The 19431-nt window shown below is 44.1% G+C and overlaps 1 protein-coding gene across 8 annotated transcripts in view; it reads right to left on the bottom strand.

The window, feature by feature from the left end:
• The window catches only part of CSTPP1 (centriolar satellite-associated tubulin polyglutamylase complex regulator 1), a 123887-nt gene that overhangs the window by 67526 nt on the left and 36930 nt on the right, over nt 1-19431 (bottom strand). For all 8 annotated transcript variants that reach the window (XR_002086824.2, XR_002086825.2, XR_002086823.2 and 5 more), the window contains one exon: nt 3659-3789. Coding sequence is in view for 5 of the 8 variants with exons in the window: in XM_059722833.1 (XP_059578816.1) it covers nt 3659-3789 (131 nt within the window). In the remaining 3 variants the exon portion in view is untranslated. The remainder of the gene's footprint in view (nt 1-3658; nt 3790-19431) is intronic.

Here is a 19431-nt window from a genome sequence, read left to right as displayed (position 1 = left end):
TACAGTGGGAGCAGCTAGCAGGCTGGTTGAACTGGCATTTCATTCCTTTGCTGAACTGTCAAAGATACAAGTGGAACACCACTTCCAACACGGAGCAGTTTACTCTGAAATCCCATTACAACACCAGAACAATACACCCCTTTCTCATTTCCCAGTGTCTATGTTTGTAGAAGTTTAGAAACTGCATCATTCTATATCCATAACTTCCAGTTCTTCCTTCCCTTACTTCTGTAGGCTGCATGTGTATATTTAGTCTCTTCATATATCCTCATTTGTGGTATTATGTTACATATCTCCTCACTGGGCAGGCATTTATTTTACATAGTTGTTTTCAGGGGGGAGGGGAAGAGAGTGCCAAAAAATAGCAGTCGCTCATTCCAAAGCAGAAATTCTAAATTTGAATAGAAGATAAAAATTGAGAGCTTATGCCTGGCAGTGAATTATTTCCTGGCAAACAAGAACCAGGCAATCACACAGGGATACAGAAAAATGCAACAAAAGCAGTCCTGAACTAGGGAAGATTAAAAATAGCAGAGGCATCCTGTGCTAAGAGACTTAAGGCACTGAACAGAGAGGTGCCTCACCCGGAAGAAATTCTTAGAAGCAGGGACTGATCCAGAGGACTAGAATCATGAAATCGTGATTTTGTACAGAGAGAACATATGTTTCCCTAGTGTTGCATGTGGAAGTAACATCAAAATCAATATACTGACAAATCCAGTCCCATATTACCTATGTGTAAAGACATACAATCCTTTATGTACTACTTGTGTTTGCATGAGTTGGTAATTTGTCAGCTGTTTGGCTCTAATGCATAAAATATTGGGTGATGTTCTGATCTCTCTTGTGAAACTGTCTAGAAGTTATTTTACTACAGGTGCATGGAATGGAAATTCAAGTGACCCATTTAGAAAACACTGCCTGTTGCTAAGACACATTTCAGCCTTCTTACTTATGGACCAGAAGTCCCTAGTAAATAGAATGGAGATGCATGAAAACAAGATTAGTGTGTAACTTCTGCCTACAAAAAGAAAAAGGGTTTGGAGAACTCAACTCTGTAAGTGGTTGGATGTAAGTGGTTGGATGAGTTACTGGCAAAACATACTCTAATGATGCATTGGTTTCTACTTCTAAAAACAAGACACATGTCTGTTCAAAGTCCAAGAAGTGCATTAGTTATCTAGTATTTTTTCCCATCAGGATAAACAACTGTCTTGAATTCTCCTCTCAGGACCACACCCGGACAGTAGTTATGGACATTTGGACCTTTGCCTCCAGAGCCCACAGCTATGAAGGGCTACATAATTTTATTCGCTTCCTTGATCTATTCAGTTTTTTCATGCAAATATTAGGAATAAACATGAGACATCTTGAATATTTACATAATGAAGACAACATCTCATTGATCTTTGCAAACTACAACATATACTGTCACTGACCTGCTCTGGTGTTTGGCTGGGATCAGTTGATGGATAAGAAAGCGCCAACTAAGCCATATAAAATGGAGATTGTGCTAGGAGCACAAGTGAAGCACTTGCCACTGCACAGCTCTCTTCACAATTTGTGGACACATCCTCCACCAGCAACAGGCCTGCCATTTTGAGGTGCTCCTACATTACTCATTGGTACTGGGATCTCTCAAAAATAAGAGTAGGTAGCAACCTATATCCCATATTTGTTCCCAGTGATCTGGCCTCAAAGAGTTCATACCTTCCCTACCTGGACTGATATCAGACAGTTTACTCCAGAGGCATAAGTAACAATTTTTTATGCCCTGGACAAAACCCTGCTGGTAGTGGTTTTGGGGAGGGGGACATAGGACCTACCTACCTACTTTGTGGTCAAAAATCCTGGCTGCTGTTACTGCCTTGCTTTTTGCCCATCTCCAGCTGTTGCAGCAGCAGTTACTGCACAGGCAGTGTCTCTGCACCCAGCTGCTGCTACCAGGAGTCTCCACTCAGGTGTCCCAGTTAACTCAGAGCTGGTGCCTCATGTCATGTACTTACCCTAGTTATACTGCTGGTTTAGCAGAGCTTGAAAGCAGTATCACATGTTACCCAGATTACAGGTAACCTTGTAGGTAGGCTATTGAGAAGCAGCAGAAACAAGTCTACAGTCCAACTTTTTATTTGCTTGCACTTCAAGACACCAAAACAAACATTTATCCCGAAGTCCATTTGGCTAGGAAGACTCAGGAAGTGGGAGGAGGGGGTGCACAGATTGGAAGGAAGTCTTTTTTAATTTGCTGAGTTCAACAAATTTTCCTCTAGCCTATACCCCATATTTATAGATGGCTGATTCTAATATTCTAATAAATTCTCTCTGATTGGTTTTATTTAAATTTCTTTGTTTCACTGAAACTTTTGGTGCTGGACTGACCCAGATGTCTTGTGGACTTGGAAGGTGTCAATTAGCTTGGATTTATATCCTTGGGAAAGTAAAAGGGAGAGTTTCTCTCCTTTCCTTTCCCATTGTGGGATGATCTTCAATGCTGTTCTGCTTCTTCTTTATTTTAGTTTATGGTCTTCTCTGACAAGGCTGTTTTGTTTCTACAAATCATCTAAGCATCTTAAAAATATACCTATTATAACAAAATAGTATCTAATACATTTAGTTACATCAATCACTACTACACTATTTTAAGATAAAGCTATGATATAGTATGTTTGGATTATTTAATGGATAGTACTCCCTGATAATGTCTCTTTCCAGGCCTTGTGTTTTGTTCAATTGCACAGCATTTCTGGTTTAGTTAGCCATATAGATGGCTTCCTTTACTTTGCTAACCAAGCTAGTTGTCACATCTGCAAAAGTTCATGCTATGATCACTCAGGAATAAGCTTTGGGGACTTCTGCTTAGCCACGCTTCTGCAGGTTGGCCTAGGCCTCTTGAAAATGGCCAAGGATGGCAGCACATGATAGTGATAGGTTAATGAGAGCATGTCTGCTGACTATACTGGCTTTTTCTAGATCAAGTTAAGTTTGCCTTTTGGTCCCCATTTTCAAGGATCTAAAAAAATAGAAGAGACTGGAACTCAGAATGCCTAATGAAAAATGTCACCTTATTCCCCATTGCCTGGGTAACTGCTCCTTGGAAACAGTAAGGAGCACCAACCTTTAGGGTAAGATATGGCCAAGAGATAGAGCTTTGTCTAGGTCTAGCCAAAAGCTCTGATATTCACTGCAAAAGGAATGAAAAACAAGTTATTATAAGTCTCATATTTGCCAGTTCTACACAATTTGACCTTGCTCTTGTACAAAGCAATGCAAAGCATATTTATTTTAAACAAAAAGGGTGGGATATCAAGAACCTGTCCCACAAGAGAAAAGAACTAATCTAGAACATCACTTGACACTTCCAGTCTCAAGTTGTTTATTAATCTTGGTGTTGCACATACCAGAGTGTTAGGTACAGAAAGCATTATAGACTAGCATACAGTAGAGATTACGAATGTGAGAAATCAGAAAATATTTAATTATTACTGCCTATTGCCTGTTTATTGGGCAGTCAACAGATTAGAGTGCAGAGTTATTGAGATAATGATGGATTTTCAAGTGGAGGAAATTGGAGGGAAGTGGGAGGGAACTGGAGAGGGATGGCTGGGGGGGCAGCCCCCCCCCGCCAAACCAAACAAACCCCCAAAAACCCAACCCTTACCTCCATTTTTGCCCACTGTTCGGAAACATCTCCAGAAAGTCCGTAGATAGGATGTCCTATTATGAGGAGTGGCTTGCACAAAGCTGAACTCTCGGAACAAAATGTGAGTTCCTTGACGCACGCTGTTAAAACTATAGAGATAAAATCAAAACAGACAAAATGTTAGAAATCAGAACCCAAATTGGACACCCTCAGACCATCTCAAACGGTTAAAAAATAATAATAATAAGAAGAAGAAGAACAACAACAACTTTGGAAAATATTATACTTTACAAAGCTAATCTCCCAGATTTTACAGTTTACCTTCACCTCTTCGTTAGGTGGAAGCCTACGTGCAAAAGCACACCCTCAGTCTCAGGCTTCTATTATATGATTTAAGGGCTCTTGAAACGCATAAAAACTTATTCTAAAATAGCCCAAGGGGTGTCCATGGGTCATTTGAAAGCTTTAGAGACTGAATGATGCATCCTTCTTCCTCCTGAGCTGAAGAAATAGCTGGAGTTCTATTACCATATTTGTCCATCTGTCCAGAATGCATCTTCCTTTTGCGCATTTGAACTGAGTTTCCTTTCCCTCTACAATCCTCCCTAAAACCACGACACACCCATCTTAACAAGGATATTAGGATTTTTCTTCCAGAGAACTGGTACTTTCTTGTATTGTTGGTGCAAATTCACTTTCAGTTTTGACAAGATCTTAATGGCAATTCAGAGTGAAGCTGACAAATGCCTTTGGTAGGGAACGTCTCTATGGTCTAGTTTCCTATTCAAATAGGAATAGGCTTTGATAGGCAACTAGTTTAATTTTTATTGTTTCATGCTCAAACACAAGTGGTCCAATATTTGAGTTGTAATCATTACAAAATATCCAATAAAATACTAGTTTAATAAACTTGTAGTTAGATTTTGTTCTCTCTCTTAGATTTTGAAGAAGCATTTCTGTTGACTCCATGTGTTGTAAAGGATTAGAAATGCCCTTTTAAGATCAAATGAAAATCAATATGCAAGAGAGACAGAAACAAATATAAATATTATAAGCCAAAGTTGCTATGATAGCATCTCCTCAAGTGAAAAAAGGAACCATATATGCATGTTACTGTGCTTCTTTCAAGTAGGAAAGAAAGATAGGCACTTCAGAGAATCATTAAAAGACTCCCCCAGAACAGCAGCATAGTGGATCTCTTGTAGAAGGGCTAATGAAAAAGACTGGGATTCATTCTTGATCACAGCAGAGCTTCTCCATTAGCAACTTCCCCAAAGGAAATAAAAGTAATTAGTTAGGGGAAATCCTTTGGTTAGCTATTTTCATGAAACAAGATCCTGTATTATAACTTGATAGTCAAATAATTTGATTACAGACATACCCTTCACAATATAGAAAAGGTCTCTGAGACACAACAGCAAGCAGAATTTAAAAGAATGGTCCCCATGTCATTTAAAAAAAAATGAAAAAATTATATTGTTGCATTATGGCTCAAAAAATCATTGGAAAGAGAACAGATTCTACCACCATGGTCCACAGATAAAACTTTATTAAAATAATGTATTTCTTATACCATACTAGAACAATTGTAATTAATTCTAGTGATGCCTCAAGAGACGGCATCATGAGATTTTTTTAAATATAAAGATCAGAAGCCCTATAAATGGAAACAAAGTTAATCTGATTTTTTTTCACTAGTTACTTTACAACACTGCTATAAGTCTCGACTCTTACAAATTTATCACAAGTTTCACAATTTTTGATCTTTTTCCTAATATCCCAGCTCCTGAAGACATGCAACTAGATGAGACACTGAACTTTAACAGGAAAAAGGGTGTGTGTAGACAAAATGAGGGGCATGTGTGCATGACGCTTTAAAGTGGGTTAAATGCTGTTGCACTGCTTTAATAGCATTGGTGTTTGCATGCATTGGAGGTGTACTGTGCATTAATTCCAGCCACTGTAGCACATTCGGCAGCCTAATGCGCCTTAAATGACTTTGGGGCGCAGCAAACTAAAACATACCCGAGGAGTTTTAGTTTGCTACCCCACAGCCACCAGAGTAAAGCACCGGACTCCACGCGGCTCATGGGCTGTGCGGGCAGCCTGGCAGCAGCCTGGGAAAGCAGGCTCCACCGAACTAAAAAAAAAAGTGGCGAGCCTGATCCCCACCCCCTGGAGCCTGCCTGCCTGCTTGAGTACCCGGTCCTTCCCTCCATGGCTGCAGTGCCCCACAGGACTGCCTGAGTCGGGTGCCTGGTAGTGACAGGGGCAGGTGCTAATGATTCCTGGCGGAAAGCCCTTAGGCATGGACCTTCATGGAAGCAATGGTTTTATGATGGTAGTTTTATATGTGGAACTGAGGTGTGCAATTTGGCAGCTGCAATCATGACTGAACAGACCTATTTAGGGTTCACTCTACTCACTCCACATGGGGAAGGGGATAGAAAAGATGCCCTAAGCATAGTCTGTCTCATTTTACCTTACTGGAAAATTGCATCCAGTAGAATCACTCTATCTGCAGTCCAAATCAAATAATGCAGGGGTTCCCAACTTTTTTATGCTGTGGACTGGCAAACCACAGACCAGCAGTGACCGGCATACTGTGGGCAAGCAGCCAACCCTTTTTTATACTGAATTGGCTGTGGGACTTCTGGGTCTGCAGCAGGGAGCAAAAGCAGAGGAAACTATCAGTGGGTGCGGGGCATGGGGCCACAGCTCTTGCTGCTATGCATGCCCCAGGAGGGCTGCAGGCTGGGGGGCTGTGCCGGGCTCTTCCTAGGGAACGTGTGCCCCCAAATCTGTGTGCTGGACAAGAGCAGCAGCCTGTTTTCATCTGGTGTGCAGATCTGGGAGCATGCACCCCCCCAGGAAGAGCCCGGTGCAGCCTCCCCAGCTCACAGACCTCCTGGGGCGCATGCAGCAGCAAGAGCCGTGCCCCACACTCACTTACAGTTTCCTCCACTTCGCTCGCTGCTGCAACCCCAGGAGCGGCTGACGCCACCTGCCTGCAGTGCCGGATTTATGAGGTTATACTGTACATGCATAGTCTCTCACAGAAAACATTTGCTTTGGTTCCAAAGAAGCAAATAATGTCCCACTGTACAGAGGAGCTAGATAAAACTCTAATTATTAACTTATAAGAATGTCAAGCAGGATCAAAGATGCTACTGGAGAGGCAAGAACGGTTACAGCTGTCTGGATGCTTTCAGACTATGTTATAGATGAGGGGTAGGCAATTATTTTGGCTGGAGGCCCGCTTAATGAGTTTTGGTGAGCTGTCAAGGCCCACAAGGGTAGCCCCACTCCTAGACATGTGCCTCACCCCCTGGTCACAATTTTGAGACTGGAAGTTCCCCCCAACCCCTGACCTTTGTCACCAGAAGTCCCTCCCTGGCTCCTGGAAGTACTCCTTTGCGGGTTGGGGGGGGGGGGGGGGGGTTGCCATCTTTGAACCAGAAAAAAACAAATCATACACTAAAAGTCAAACACCTAATATAACATATTTTAATTTTATTCAAAAAATATTTTTGTCATGATTTGTGTTTGTGTAGTGTGTACATAGAGGTGATTGCATAATAGTTAAAAAATTAAGTCTCACTCTTGTATATTGTTTGTGGGGAACTGTGTGGAGTGTGGTTGGGGATGGGTGTGTGTATATGGTGGGGTGTAGGGGAATGTGTCTGCGGGGGGGGTTGTGTCTATATAAGTGGGGAGGCCTGGGGTATGTTGTGGGGTGTGTACATAAATGGATGGGTTGTGGGAGTAGTTTGGGTGTATAAGGGGGGGTCGGCAGGTGCCGGGCCCCTCCCACATACTCCCCACCATGGCACAGAGGCTCTCAAGGCACTTCTGCGTAGGCACTGCTGTCCAGAAGCACGCACCTCTGGCTAGAGCTGCACACAGCAACAAGAAGCACAGCCAGGCCAGCCTACCTCTATCGCGCACAGCTCCCCACGACACATGTGTAACTCAGGCATCACCAGGGGGAAGCCCCGTGCAATGGAGCCAGATGCCTTCCCTGCTGCCTGCCATCACATGAAGCTGCCAGGACTCTATTGGAAGTGGTTGGGAGCCCCAGCCTCTGTTTCCCTGGCCACAGGGAGCGGGGAAGACAGCTGGCTCCATCAGGCAGGGCTTCTCCTTGTGGTACACAAGTGCTGGGAGCTGCACATGCATTGAGGGGCATCCCATGTGATAGAGGCAGGCTGGCCTGGCTGCACTCCTTGCCACCATGTGCAGCTGTGGCCGGAGCCGTATGCCACCGGGCAGCAGTGCCTGCATGAGCCACAAGCACCCCAATTGCCTGCCACCTCCTGCTGCTGCCACCAGCAGTAGGGGCTGTGCACCACTGGGGGAGTGTGTGGAGGGCCCCCCCACACCCAACCACCCTCCCTCACACCCCACCCTGCCCACCTGAGCTCGATGCACCCACTGCCCCCTGGGCACGGGCTCCATGCTCCTGCCAGCCCCATAATACCTGGCCCCACCCAGCTGCAGCTTCTTGCCTGCAGCTCTCTCTCCCTCACTTTTCCCCTGGGGGGCACTGGAGCTGGGGGGGTTGGGCAGGGCTAGGGGAAAGAGGCTGCAAGTAGGCTCTGCAGCTGGATCAACTCTGAAGTGGAGTTCGACCTCCCCCCACCCCCAACAGGCGAAAGTCAGTTGGGTCAGGGGGGTCACTAACTCATGGCACTTTATGTAAAGCAGCATAAGTTAGAGTAGGGGCCTAAACATCTGTCAGCACCCATTATTCTGTTCAGCACCAGTAAGAAGATGGTTTGTATACAGAACAGAAAGAGCCACTTTTACCCTTAGCTACTTAAGCAACTACTTTTAACATCTAGACATTTGATGTAACAGCCTGCAGGGATATCCTCTAGAAGGAAAAGAATTTGGATATATATATATTTTTTAACAAGCTCCAAAGCTGCTGATTTTAGATCTAGCAAAAACCTCAGTTTTTTGCCGTCCTACACAACATCTCAGATGGAGAAATTTGCACATTAAAGTTCCCAAGAATGAGATCCCTGACTCATCCAGTTGCACTAGAAATTAAACTAAAGCCCTCATTAGTTCACTCTAATATGCTGTTAGCATTTGTGCTATACTCAAAGGTTTTGTTAGGTAGATGGATAATCCCTCCATTAGTAAAAGCTGCCTTTCCCACCAGTGTAGTGAGGGAGAGAGAGAGGGAAAGGAAACACCACATACAGAATCTTGGCTGACTGTGGAAGACGTGAAAGGTTTTTACAGTGGGGACTTCAGTGTGTTTTCGCTCCTTGTCTTTACATGCGCCACTGCCGCCAAACCGCAGAAAGGAGTCTCTATAAGATGCCAGCACCAGGAAGGATGTTTCTTGCAACATATTCACTTTGTCTATGGGATGGGTACAAGCACATGAGAGGAAGAAAGAGGGTTCAGGAGGACATGGTGATAACACAGCCAAAACTCTCAGAAATGGCTATGCTGGGAACTCCAGCACTCAGGTGCTGCTTCGCTGAACAGCAGCAGCTTTCAATGGGTCTTTGTCTCTGGTGTAATTAAATTTTGGCACCTCGCCAGAGTTCAGAAACTTTCAAGCACTCTTTTCAAACCTTTGGACTTCTAAATAGATTGTAAAAGTACCAGGATGCTATGGTAACATCCCAATAAAAACCCACCACACTGGTTACCCTCTGCCTGCTGGAATCAGGCAAAGCCAGTAATACTGCAGAATGAACCTCCTGTCCTAGAGAAGGACAGAAGAACTTGGCAAGACCCTGGTGGCCCCTGGGCAAGTGCCACCTTTGGTTACTAACGTAAAAAACTGACCAAGTGAGAGGACTCCTCCATCAAACAGAAAGCAGGGAAAACTGACTATTGCTCCCTGACTTAGAGAGAATGGAATTTTCTTTTGCTGAAAATAAGGGAGAAGGAAGGAAGGAGAGCTCCTTTTCAAAGAGAAGCTCCAGTGCAAAGGATGAAAAAATAATCACTGTACCTCTTACAACAGGGAATAAATCATATAGATATAATGTCTTATGCAGAATGAAGATACTCAAATTTGAAGGTGCCACCTTGATGATTTGAGGGTGCAAAATACAGCAGAACTAGTTCTGCTAAGAGAAATCAGTGAAGTCGCAGGGTTTCAAAAAAGTTCTGACCTTTAAAAAAAAAAAGGTGTACAGTACCATACAGTTGCTAACTACACAGCACACACACACAACACACACGCTGGGTTCTAAAACGACAGTGCAAATTCTGACAGACTTTGGAGCCTTCCAATTGTCCATGTTCTAAAATGTCAAAGCTGGTCTTTTTCAACCCTGGCATCAGCAGATAGGGCCACTGCTGCAAAGTATCATAAGATGACATACAACAAACTATAGTTGTTGAACTGTGACTGACAGCCAAAGGCTACAGCTACTAGATAATGTATTTACCCATCTTAAGCTTCCGAACAAATCAGTGGAGTTTTAGTCACCAATCCTGAAGGATTGAGGTGACATATCAGCAGTCACTGGTATATCTACACATGAAATTAATTCCATGCAATAAATTCTGGCACAGCTGGTGCCGGAGTTTTTTGTTCCCAGGCACAGCATTTACACGTGTGCCTGGGACCACAGCATGCTGAGCCAGGGCAGCTCAGCCCTGGCTGGCAGGATGCCTGGGGGGTCAGCTTGCCAGCCCAATGCTCCGCCTGCTTGACTCAACATGCTGCAGAGGAGCTGACTGGGGCACAGGGCGCTATAGTCGGGGGCTAGCACCATCATGCCCCAGCACCATCATGCCCCAGCCAGCCCTGGTCACCATCTACACATGCATTGCGGCAGAATAAGTAACTCCACTGTAAAGTAGTACTTGTGTTGGGCAGTACTATCCTATGGCAGAGTTAGTTAATTTACTCTGGCCTAGTAGCACCGCTCTTATAGAGAGTGGCACTTTACTGTGGAGCTAACTAGGCAACTCCACAGTGAGCATCTCGTGTAGATGCATCCACTCAGTACAAAACTACTACATCCAGTGCATTTGTCTTCAGCATAACAATTAAGTGACTCTCAGGGGGAAAAAAAAAACCTTTTTAATGAAGCTAATCTTGTGTTTATAGAAGCTCCTCTTAAACAAGACATACTGTTGATTCATTCTAACAATTAGCTTTACAAAGGAGAAGGCCTTATTGAACAAGGAGCAGATGCAAAAGGATCATTAGCCCTCTTTCTAACCTGGGAAGGTTAAACCACATAAACACTGCAAATGCAGAAATCAGGGTTCCAGGCTAAGTACAGACAGTCAAAAAGCCTGAGGCTGAATTGATTCAATCTTCACAGGCTAGTCTAAACTGCATAGATTGAACCAATCAGCAAGTGAACAGACAACACTTTTGATTCCAGAAATGCAGCCACATGCCTGCAGAGGCCTAGGCCAGAAGCCAGGAGGTGCTAGAGCACACCTTCCTACTCAGCTGGAGAAAGACAGCTTGAGCCAAAGCTAGCCTACCTACCCTGTGATCAGGAGTTTGCAGGGGAGGTGCAAAGCATTTTGGGATGCTGGGGAACTGTGAGTTAACTTGAATCTGGAGGGGACAGAATTTCTGGAACAGAAGTTCAATAAACTGATTTATTCAGTAAAACATTCAATAAACTAGATATACACCTTGCCGGGGTCATTTGACCCCAGCATTCTTTCCTGCCCATGGCAAGGTGTCAGACTTGATGATCTACTCAGGTCCCTTCCGACCCTACCAACTATGAAACTATGGTTTAATCTAAACCAGTTAAATCTAATACCACATCCATCCAGCTTTATATTAAACCGGTTTTGGCCATTTTGCAAACGGTTTATGTGCACTGAACTTCTGTTGTGTTACAGATTTGAACCAGTTTCCAATCTCTTATACCGCCGTGTGTGTAATTTCTGTCCCTAGCCCCAAAGATCCTCTTTCTGTGGATCACCTACCCACAAGTTTATTTCAACTGAAAAAGGAGTTGGGAGGAACATGACTCAAAAAGTAGATTCTTTTTCATGTTTCTTGGGCTGGGCTCAGGAGAGGATTTGACACGGCAGAGTCAGTACAGTTGGTGTGAGGATTATTTGTAAGTACTGTTGGAAAAGTAATGAACCAGCCGCACCTGTGACACAGCTCAGAGTAGGCACTGAACTGGTCTCCTGATGGTGCACTGTGAAAGACTAAAGCCCTCTGAGGCCAGGTTCTGGCTTCTCGAGGAGAGGATTAAAAATGTAAATTAAATTGTTTAAGAGTTAAAATCTATATAGTATGTTCTGCTTGCTCTTTATTGCCCTGGATTCCTATATCTTTGAAAGTCTCCCTCCCTTGCCTTGCCTGTGCTAGGTCAGTAATTTAACACCCTGAGATCTCAAATCAAAGGCTGCAATGACTTTACTGTGCTGAATTATTAGCCCAGGATATAAAAAAAGAGAGAGAGAAAACCCTCTAAAACAACAGAGGCCTTTTGATCAGAGCACCATACTGCAGCTCCCCGTAATTCAAGCTGACCATTCTTATATAGCAGGAATTAAGGACTCTCCCCACCAGGCAGGGCCCTATTAAAAGACAATAGTTGTTTGAAAAGGGTATGCAAGCTGATATGGATATAATAGGCCACATATGGGGGGCCCTTTCTGCTCTGAAATAAAGCTGCTTAGAATTATGAGCTGGGAAATCCAGTATTCAGGAAGATGGGAGGGGGTATAACATAAGAGGGTAAGTAGCCATGCAGAAGTGCTTGATGGTACTTAAGGAAAAAGGAAGGAGCTTTCAGAGATAAGTATCAATCATGAAGCACTACAGCTTTCAAGCTAATCAGGTGCTATTCCAGGTTACAGTGAGTTTAAATGACACAGGCCAGAAGGGAATTGCTGGCACAGACACACAGGTTTATTTTTTTTACAGCAAGTCAAAAGAGCAATAAAGTACACACCAGGGAGAAGGCCATATGAGCCCTGGTACAGAGTTTTATGTAGGTCACGAATGGTATCAACTCCCTCCCCCCTCCAAACAAAACCAAAAATTTATCCTCCTACAAACTCTGCATGCATACTCCTGCCTCCCCTTCTATCAGCTTTGCAATTTCTCTCTCCTTTTATACTCTGCTTTCTGCACATCCTGTTACAGCATCTGATGAAGGAAGCTTCAGCTCATGAAAGCTTGTGTTATATGTATCTTATTTTAGTTAATCTATAAAGTGCAAATCTACCTTGCCTTCTGCTTGACTTCAAATTAACATACCTAACTACATCTCTAAGTATGGTCTAAACAGAGACTGGATTCTTATCCCATTACCTGGATTAGTTTTTGTGATCTCTTTGTCCCAATGGGTTTGTTAATTGTTTGCCTCTCCTAGTACTGCTCTCCTTCCACCTTCTCCTTTCCTTTCCAGTCTTTCATATTCAAATCACTCTTTATTTGATACACTGCATTATGCATGACCTTTTATAGCACGGGTGGGCAAAATACAGCCCACAAGCTGGATCCGGCCTGCCAAGATTCATTGGCCTGCAACAGATTCATTGGCCCTGCTTGGCCCAGGCGCAGGGGGAAAAGAAGCAAGGGCAGCCCAGGCTGTGGTTCATGCAACCAGTCTTGCTGCCCTCAGGCATGTGGCAGGAGGGGGGCAGTGCAGCAGCTAGACTAAGCTTCCAGGTAGCCCTCATGGCAGCTGCTTACTCTGCCTGGCTGCTGCTGCCAGTGTCACTGCTGCCACCGGAGCTGGTCCCCCTGCCTGGGCACCCAGGCCCATCCACCCTGCACCTACAGCTGGAGTGAGTTGGTGGGCAAGCCATGTCTCTATGGAGACTGGCCCAGGACCCCCATGGGCTGGGTGCACTCAGCTGGGCGGATGGGGTGGGGCTGCAATCAGATGGGGAGCAGCATCTGGAAGTGGGACAGGTGACCAGAATTGTAGGGCAGTGACACTGCTGGGCCAGGGCCTGGGACAGAGCTGCGATCTGCTCCTCATATGTCCCTGCCCATGGAACCAGCACCTGTTGCAGGGACATGCAGGAAGCAGATCACAGCTCTTCCTTAGACCCCAGCCCTATGCTGTCACCACCCCATGATCCCAACCTTTTCCTGGATGTCGTTTTCTGCCAGCCCATGGCACCATCCCATCCGACTGGCCAAGCACACCCTGCTGGCAGGGGTCCCAGAGACCTTGCCTGCTCCATCCGGTGCCCCCAGAAGGCTGCTATTCATTATGGTAAGGAAACTGTTCTGGTACCTTATCTCAGTGGCTTCTGAAAAGTTACAAACTGTTCTTGCAGGCATTTGCTGATGTTGCACCTTCAGCAACATCCGCAGTTTGCAGACTAGAGAGAGATTCTATATAACTGGTCCTGGCCGCACTGGGATCAGACATAGGTTAGCTAGTTTATTGAAAACACAGCACAAAATGTGCCAGGACATTGCAACACACTTCAAGGACAAATATTAAAGAAACAAAACCAAGAAAACCCCTAAGGTCCATTCCAGCTTCTCCTCACTAGTTCATTCTGAGTAATGAGAGAATATTCCTTACACATACCACTTAATTCCAATTTAATATAAAATTTAAAAAGAATGGAAGAGAAATGCCAAGTACTCCTCAAACCAAAGTTGTTGTCTGTGCCCAGTAGACTCTACTCACATTTTGAGACATTTCCCAACTCTATGATCTCTCCAAATGCTTCATTAAAAACAGTTAGAACCGATGCAAGGAAAATAGAAGAATGTATAGACAGATGAATTCAACAATGGTTCTTAAACACCATAAACACTTTAATGGGGAAAAAAATGTCCTTGTAATGTGTTCCATAACACCATCTCTCCTGAAAACTAAAGAATCACGCTAAAACCATTCTTTAAAAAACAAAACAAGCCTACAAAATGCCAACTCCCCTCACCCCAATCAACAAAGAAGGTTTGTGAGATTTTCTGTGGCTGCAATTTCAACTGTGCAGTACTACTTATTTGAATGCACCATTTTTTATTTATTAGCAGTCTTCTTCAGATCACACACACAGTTGCCATATAGTGTTTGCCTGCCAACCATCTATACGGTAAGACCCTCAGCTTGATCCACAGCAGCAGTCCAGGCCAACCTTGGAACCTTCTCTGAATCTGAAGGTATGAGGTCAAGCTTGCCATTGCCCATCTTATTGTCTTTCCTTTTCCACAGGAAGTTACCTGGGTATGCAGACATCAAGGGCAGGAAGTCCCACAATTTCTCGTTCCTGGTTTTTGGTCTTTCCACACTCCATTTTCTCCTTCTACTGCCTAAAGCAGAGGCAACCCGTTCAAAATACAATTCCTAGAAGGGCTCAATGTCACAAAAAAGAACAACCATATAGATAGATTTGGCTCAGGCTACAAGGTGATACCTATGAGAAATCATAGCTCACTACGACCCAAGACAGGCGAGGATGACCTCAGGTTCAACCTAAGTATTGGTGCAGGGATATACATACTGTAACTGCAGAGAACCTGCACTGTGAGAGCAAGTATAAAGGGAAAATAATTGTTTTCTACATAGGTGTATAGAGAGCAGACTCCATATGGAAAAATGGTGAACAGACCCATTTGTTCTGGTGATGGATGTGTAATTATCTACTTTTCTGAGGTATGGTTTTCCTATGCATTCCACTAGTAAAAAAGATGGAGTTTGAATCTGAGCACAAGTAAATTGCCTCCCAGAGTATGCTAGTAACTTGGGGGTATGGTGTTGAGCAGTGACTTCAGTATGGAATGACTTTGTTTCAAATTACAGCCAGTTCTTTGCTATGTTTCTTCAAACTCTGACTTAAAAGCTCCTTCACTTCTCCAACACTAAAAACAGAAGAAAAGCAGACATTTCCATTTCCAGTTATAATTGAAAAGGCAGAGGAGGAAATAGCCCTCAAAATATCACTGATATTGAAGACCACCAAAACACTTACAGAAAAAAAGACGGAATGGAACAAACCAATTTTAAACCCAAGATAAACACAGTGATCGCTTATGAAATGACTAGGCTCCAAAATCAGTTGCTGCAAAGAAGCGATGATGAATAGTACTGAATATAAGAGGCTCCATAAGGATGCTTTTGAGAAGAGCTGTGGGCTGCATATCCTCTATGTTCCAATGCCAATTATAAACTGAGGTAGGAGGGGGGACATGTATCAAAACATAACATATGAGGGGAGAATAAGAAAGATGAACACCCTAAAGGAAGGTTTGGCTATTCTAATCCAGACAATTGTTTCATTTTGATATTCAGATAGAAATCTAAGGTTGTTCTTAAACTGAAGCTTCCTACTGGCACCCAACCGTACCCTTTTCAACAAGGGCCACATACATACCTACACACACACATTAATGATTTGTTCACAATAATCATAGGTAATAAAAGCTTGGAAAATAATAAACTCCATAAATACATTTGATGAACTCAAATATTGCTGGATACTGAATGGGACATAGTGCTTAAAAAAAATAGAGAGTGTTGTTCTAAAGGCCAGATTAGAGCAATAGCACTAACACAGAGAGATGAAGTTATATGACTTTGTATGCACCAGGGCTCTGGCCAGGAGTCTATGGAACACAAACAACTACCTTTCTGTTGCATTAATTAAAATCATTTTCTATTTGCTATGATCCTTAATCATCAGCCCCCTCCCCACCACACACGCACCAAAAAGATGCCAGGGGAGAGGTAGGAGGGCAGGTGGAAGAAAGGATCTAACCCAAAACAGGTTTCTGCCTCGTGTGAACAGTAGAGAACAGTCGAAACACAGGCACAAACTGATGTCTAGGTTAGTGATTAGCTACGTTTCTACAACTTGGCGTTTCTGCTAGTGGCAACCCACAGTGATCTGCTGCACAAAAATATCAATCTGTTTTCCACTGTCTGAGAAAATCTGGCAGCCACAAATGATGTCTCCATTTTCAACTCTTGCAGTTTTGTTTTTCATCTTATTAAATGGATTTGGCTGACTGCAACAGGACACAGTAGGGCTTGAACCTTGGCCAGGGGACAGCCAAAAGAAAAAAAATGGGTTACCAGAGGACTGATTTTGTTTCATGAAAGTAATGTTTTTACCATCAGACTAAAACCTATAAAAAGACAGAAGTTTATAAAATAAACACAAATAAAAAGACTGGAAGCTATCAAACATGAGGGTCTTATGGTGAGAAACAAGGAGATAGAGAAGGTCTCTAATGGCTTGATCACCTATGCACATGTAGGATAAATTAAGGTTGTTCAGACAACCAAGACATTCTAAGCTTTTTCCTAGAAAAGTGCTTGACCGCTCCTTTAACATAAACAAAAAACAAAATTTAATCATGCAGACCCCCTATGAATCATTACTATGGTTTGGACTTTTAGATCCATGGCCATTCTCATTAACAAGCTAAGGAAACACAGACTAAACAAAAGTCCTGTAAAGTGGATACAGAATTGATTGAATCATAATGCTTGATGATAGTCGTCAATGGCTCAATGTCTAGTGGGGAGGAGGTATCAAGTGGGGTTTCCCAGGGGTCTGTCAAGGTCTGGTATTGTTGAATATCTTCATTAATGATTTGGATGATGGGATCAAGTGCACACTTAGCAAATTTGTGGATGACACAAAGTCAGATGGAGTTGCTCATACTCTAGAGAATAGGCCTAGGATCCAGAATGACCTGAATAGCCTGGAGAAATGGTCCACAATCAATCAAATTAGATTCAGCAAGGACAAGTGTGAAGTTCTGCACTTGGAATACTCTAATTGCATGTATAAATAGTGACTGGGGAACAACTGGCTAAACTACAGTACTGCAGAAAAGGACATAGAGGTTACAGTAGACCATAAGCTAAGTATGAACCAACAGTGTGTTCTTGTTGCAACAGTATACTAGGTTGTATTAATTGGTTACTTGCAAATCAAGGGAAGTGATTCTCCCACTTTATTCCACGCTGGTGAGGCCTCACCTGGCCCTCACCTCAGTTTTGGGCCATACACTTCACAAAGGATGTGCACAGTTTGGAAAGAGTCCAGGGCAGATCATCAAAATGATCAGGGGTCTGAGAGATGAGGCTTATGAAGAAAGGCTGAAAAAAACACCTAAAGTTATTTAGTCTGGAGAAAAGAGGAGGGGAGGATTTGACAACAGTTTTCAAATACATGAAAGGTAATTACCAAGGGAATGGAGATGGACTTTTCTTTGTAGCTATAGGGGACAGAAATAGGAGCAATAGTCTCAAGCTGTAGCAGAGGAAATTTAGGTTGGACATTAGGAGGAACTTTTTATGAGGGTGGTCAGGCATTAGAATAGGCTACCTAGAGAAACTGTGGAACCTCCATCCTTGGAAACTTTCAAGAGCATGTTAGACAGACACTTGACTGGGATGGTTTTTTCAGGGATGATCCTGCCTTGAGCAGGGGACTAGATGACACCATGAGGTCCTTTTTGGCTCTACGACTGACACCACTTGAGGCTTCTATCATATGAGCTAATGGACAAACTAGTTGAAGACAGCAACTTATTTATCTAAATCTGCCAGCAGAAAGAAGAGAGTTGCATTCTTTGCAAGCTGAATTAAACAAAAATCACACACAAAACCACCACACCATATTTACCAACCCCACAAATAGTTTGGAAATTTTCAACCTCAGTAGTTTCATCTAATGCAGAGGTTCCCAACCTCGGGTTGCAACCCAAATGAGGGTCGTGGGGGGCAATGCCAGTGGCGCCGCACACAAAGGATGAGCTGCGCCACATTCCGGGGGCTCCCGTTCCCAGGCTGCTGCTGCCGCCTCACCCTGCTCCCAACAGCGGGTCATGGCAAAAAAAGGTTGGGAACCACTGACCTAATGTTATAGTCACCTAAAAAAAAGATACTGAGGGTTGTACAATCTTAATTAGAGGCACTGTTTCCTGTGTTGTGTGATGGTCTCATGCCTGCAAAACAGGCCACCCTGCCCTGTTGGGCCGTGTTGCACCTAAGCCTATTCACCCATCACAACTTGTTCCCTGGTTTACCTCTGGAGGTGGTGCTCAGTGGTTCCTTTAGGGGTTTAGGGGCAACTCCAGGACATGTCTTCTGCATGGCTCCTCCTTCCCTACATCCCACCCCTTTCCACTTGGATGTTACGATAGATCCAAGTAGCACCTTGGCATGATCATGGGGTTCTTTCTTTCATGCTGGGGCTTAGAAAGAAGGGGCTCTGGAGGTTCTTGCTGTTGTCCTATTGCTCTCAGAAAATCCCAAAACAATAGAAAACTTAACCAAAAGAGGTCAGCCTGAGTGGTGGGCTGGGCAAGTGCTCACCTCTGAGTGTGGGGGATTGGGTGCCCAATGCACTCCTTGCTCTCTCCCTTTTTTGAGCTTAATTGTCTTCTCAGTGACCCAGCTTTCTGCTATCAGTTCTTCCCATCCGGCCACTGGGCCAGGTGTGCCACAGCCCTGTGGCGTTCCACATTGGGCTTGTATGGGGCCCAATGCTCCGCCAGTCCCCCATCGGCATGCTCTGGGCTTGTGGCTGCACTAGTGGGACATGCAGAGTCTGTGGAGCTCCCTGCCCTGTTTGGCGCCCAGAGGGCCCACTGGGCTGCCCTCTCCCAGCCCCACCTGACTTGCAGGTTTTCAGGTGATTCTTGGTTTGTGGTGGCAAGCAGGCTCACGTCTGTGTTGAGCTGCTCATCAGTTGAGTCAGGCGGGCTGGCATCCCCTTCAGTTTTCTGGGCTCCATGGGTGAAGAAGCCCTCTTTCGTTCACCCAGGCTTTTCATTCCCAGGGAGCATAGTGGGCCTCCAACCAGCTATTAGGAGTGCATCTGGGCTTTCCCTG

This window comes from Alligator mississippiensis, chromosome 2, assembly GCF_030867095.1.
Source record: "Alligator mississippiensis isolate rAllMis1 chromosome 2, rAllMis1, whole genome shotgun sequence".
Lineage (NCBI taxonomy): Eukaryota > Metazoa > Chordata > Crocodylia > Alligatoridae > Alligator > Alligator mississippiensis.
The sequence above is the reverse complement of the archived record's forward strand: the minus strand, read 5'-3'. Positions and strand labels throughout refer to the sequence as shown.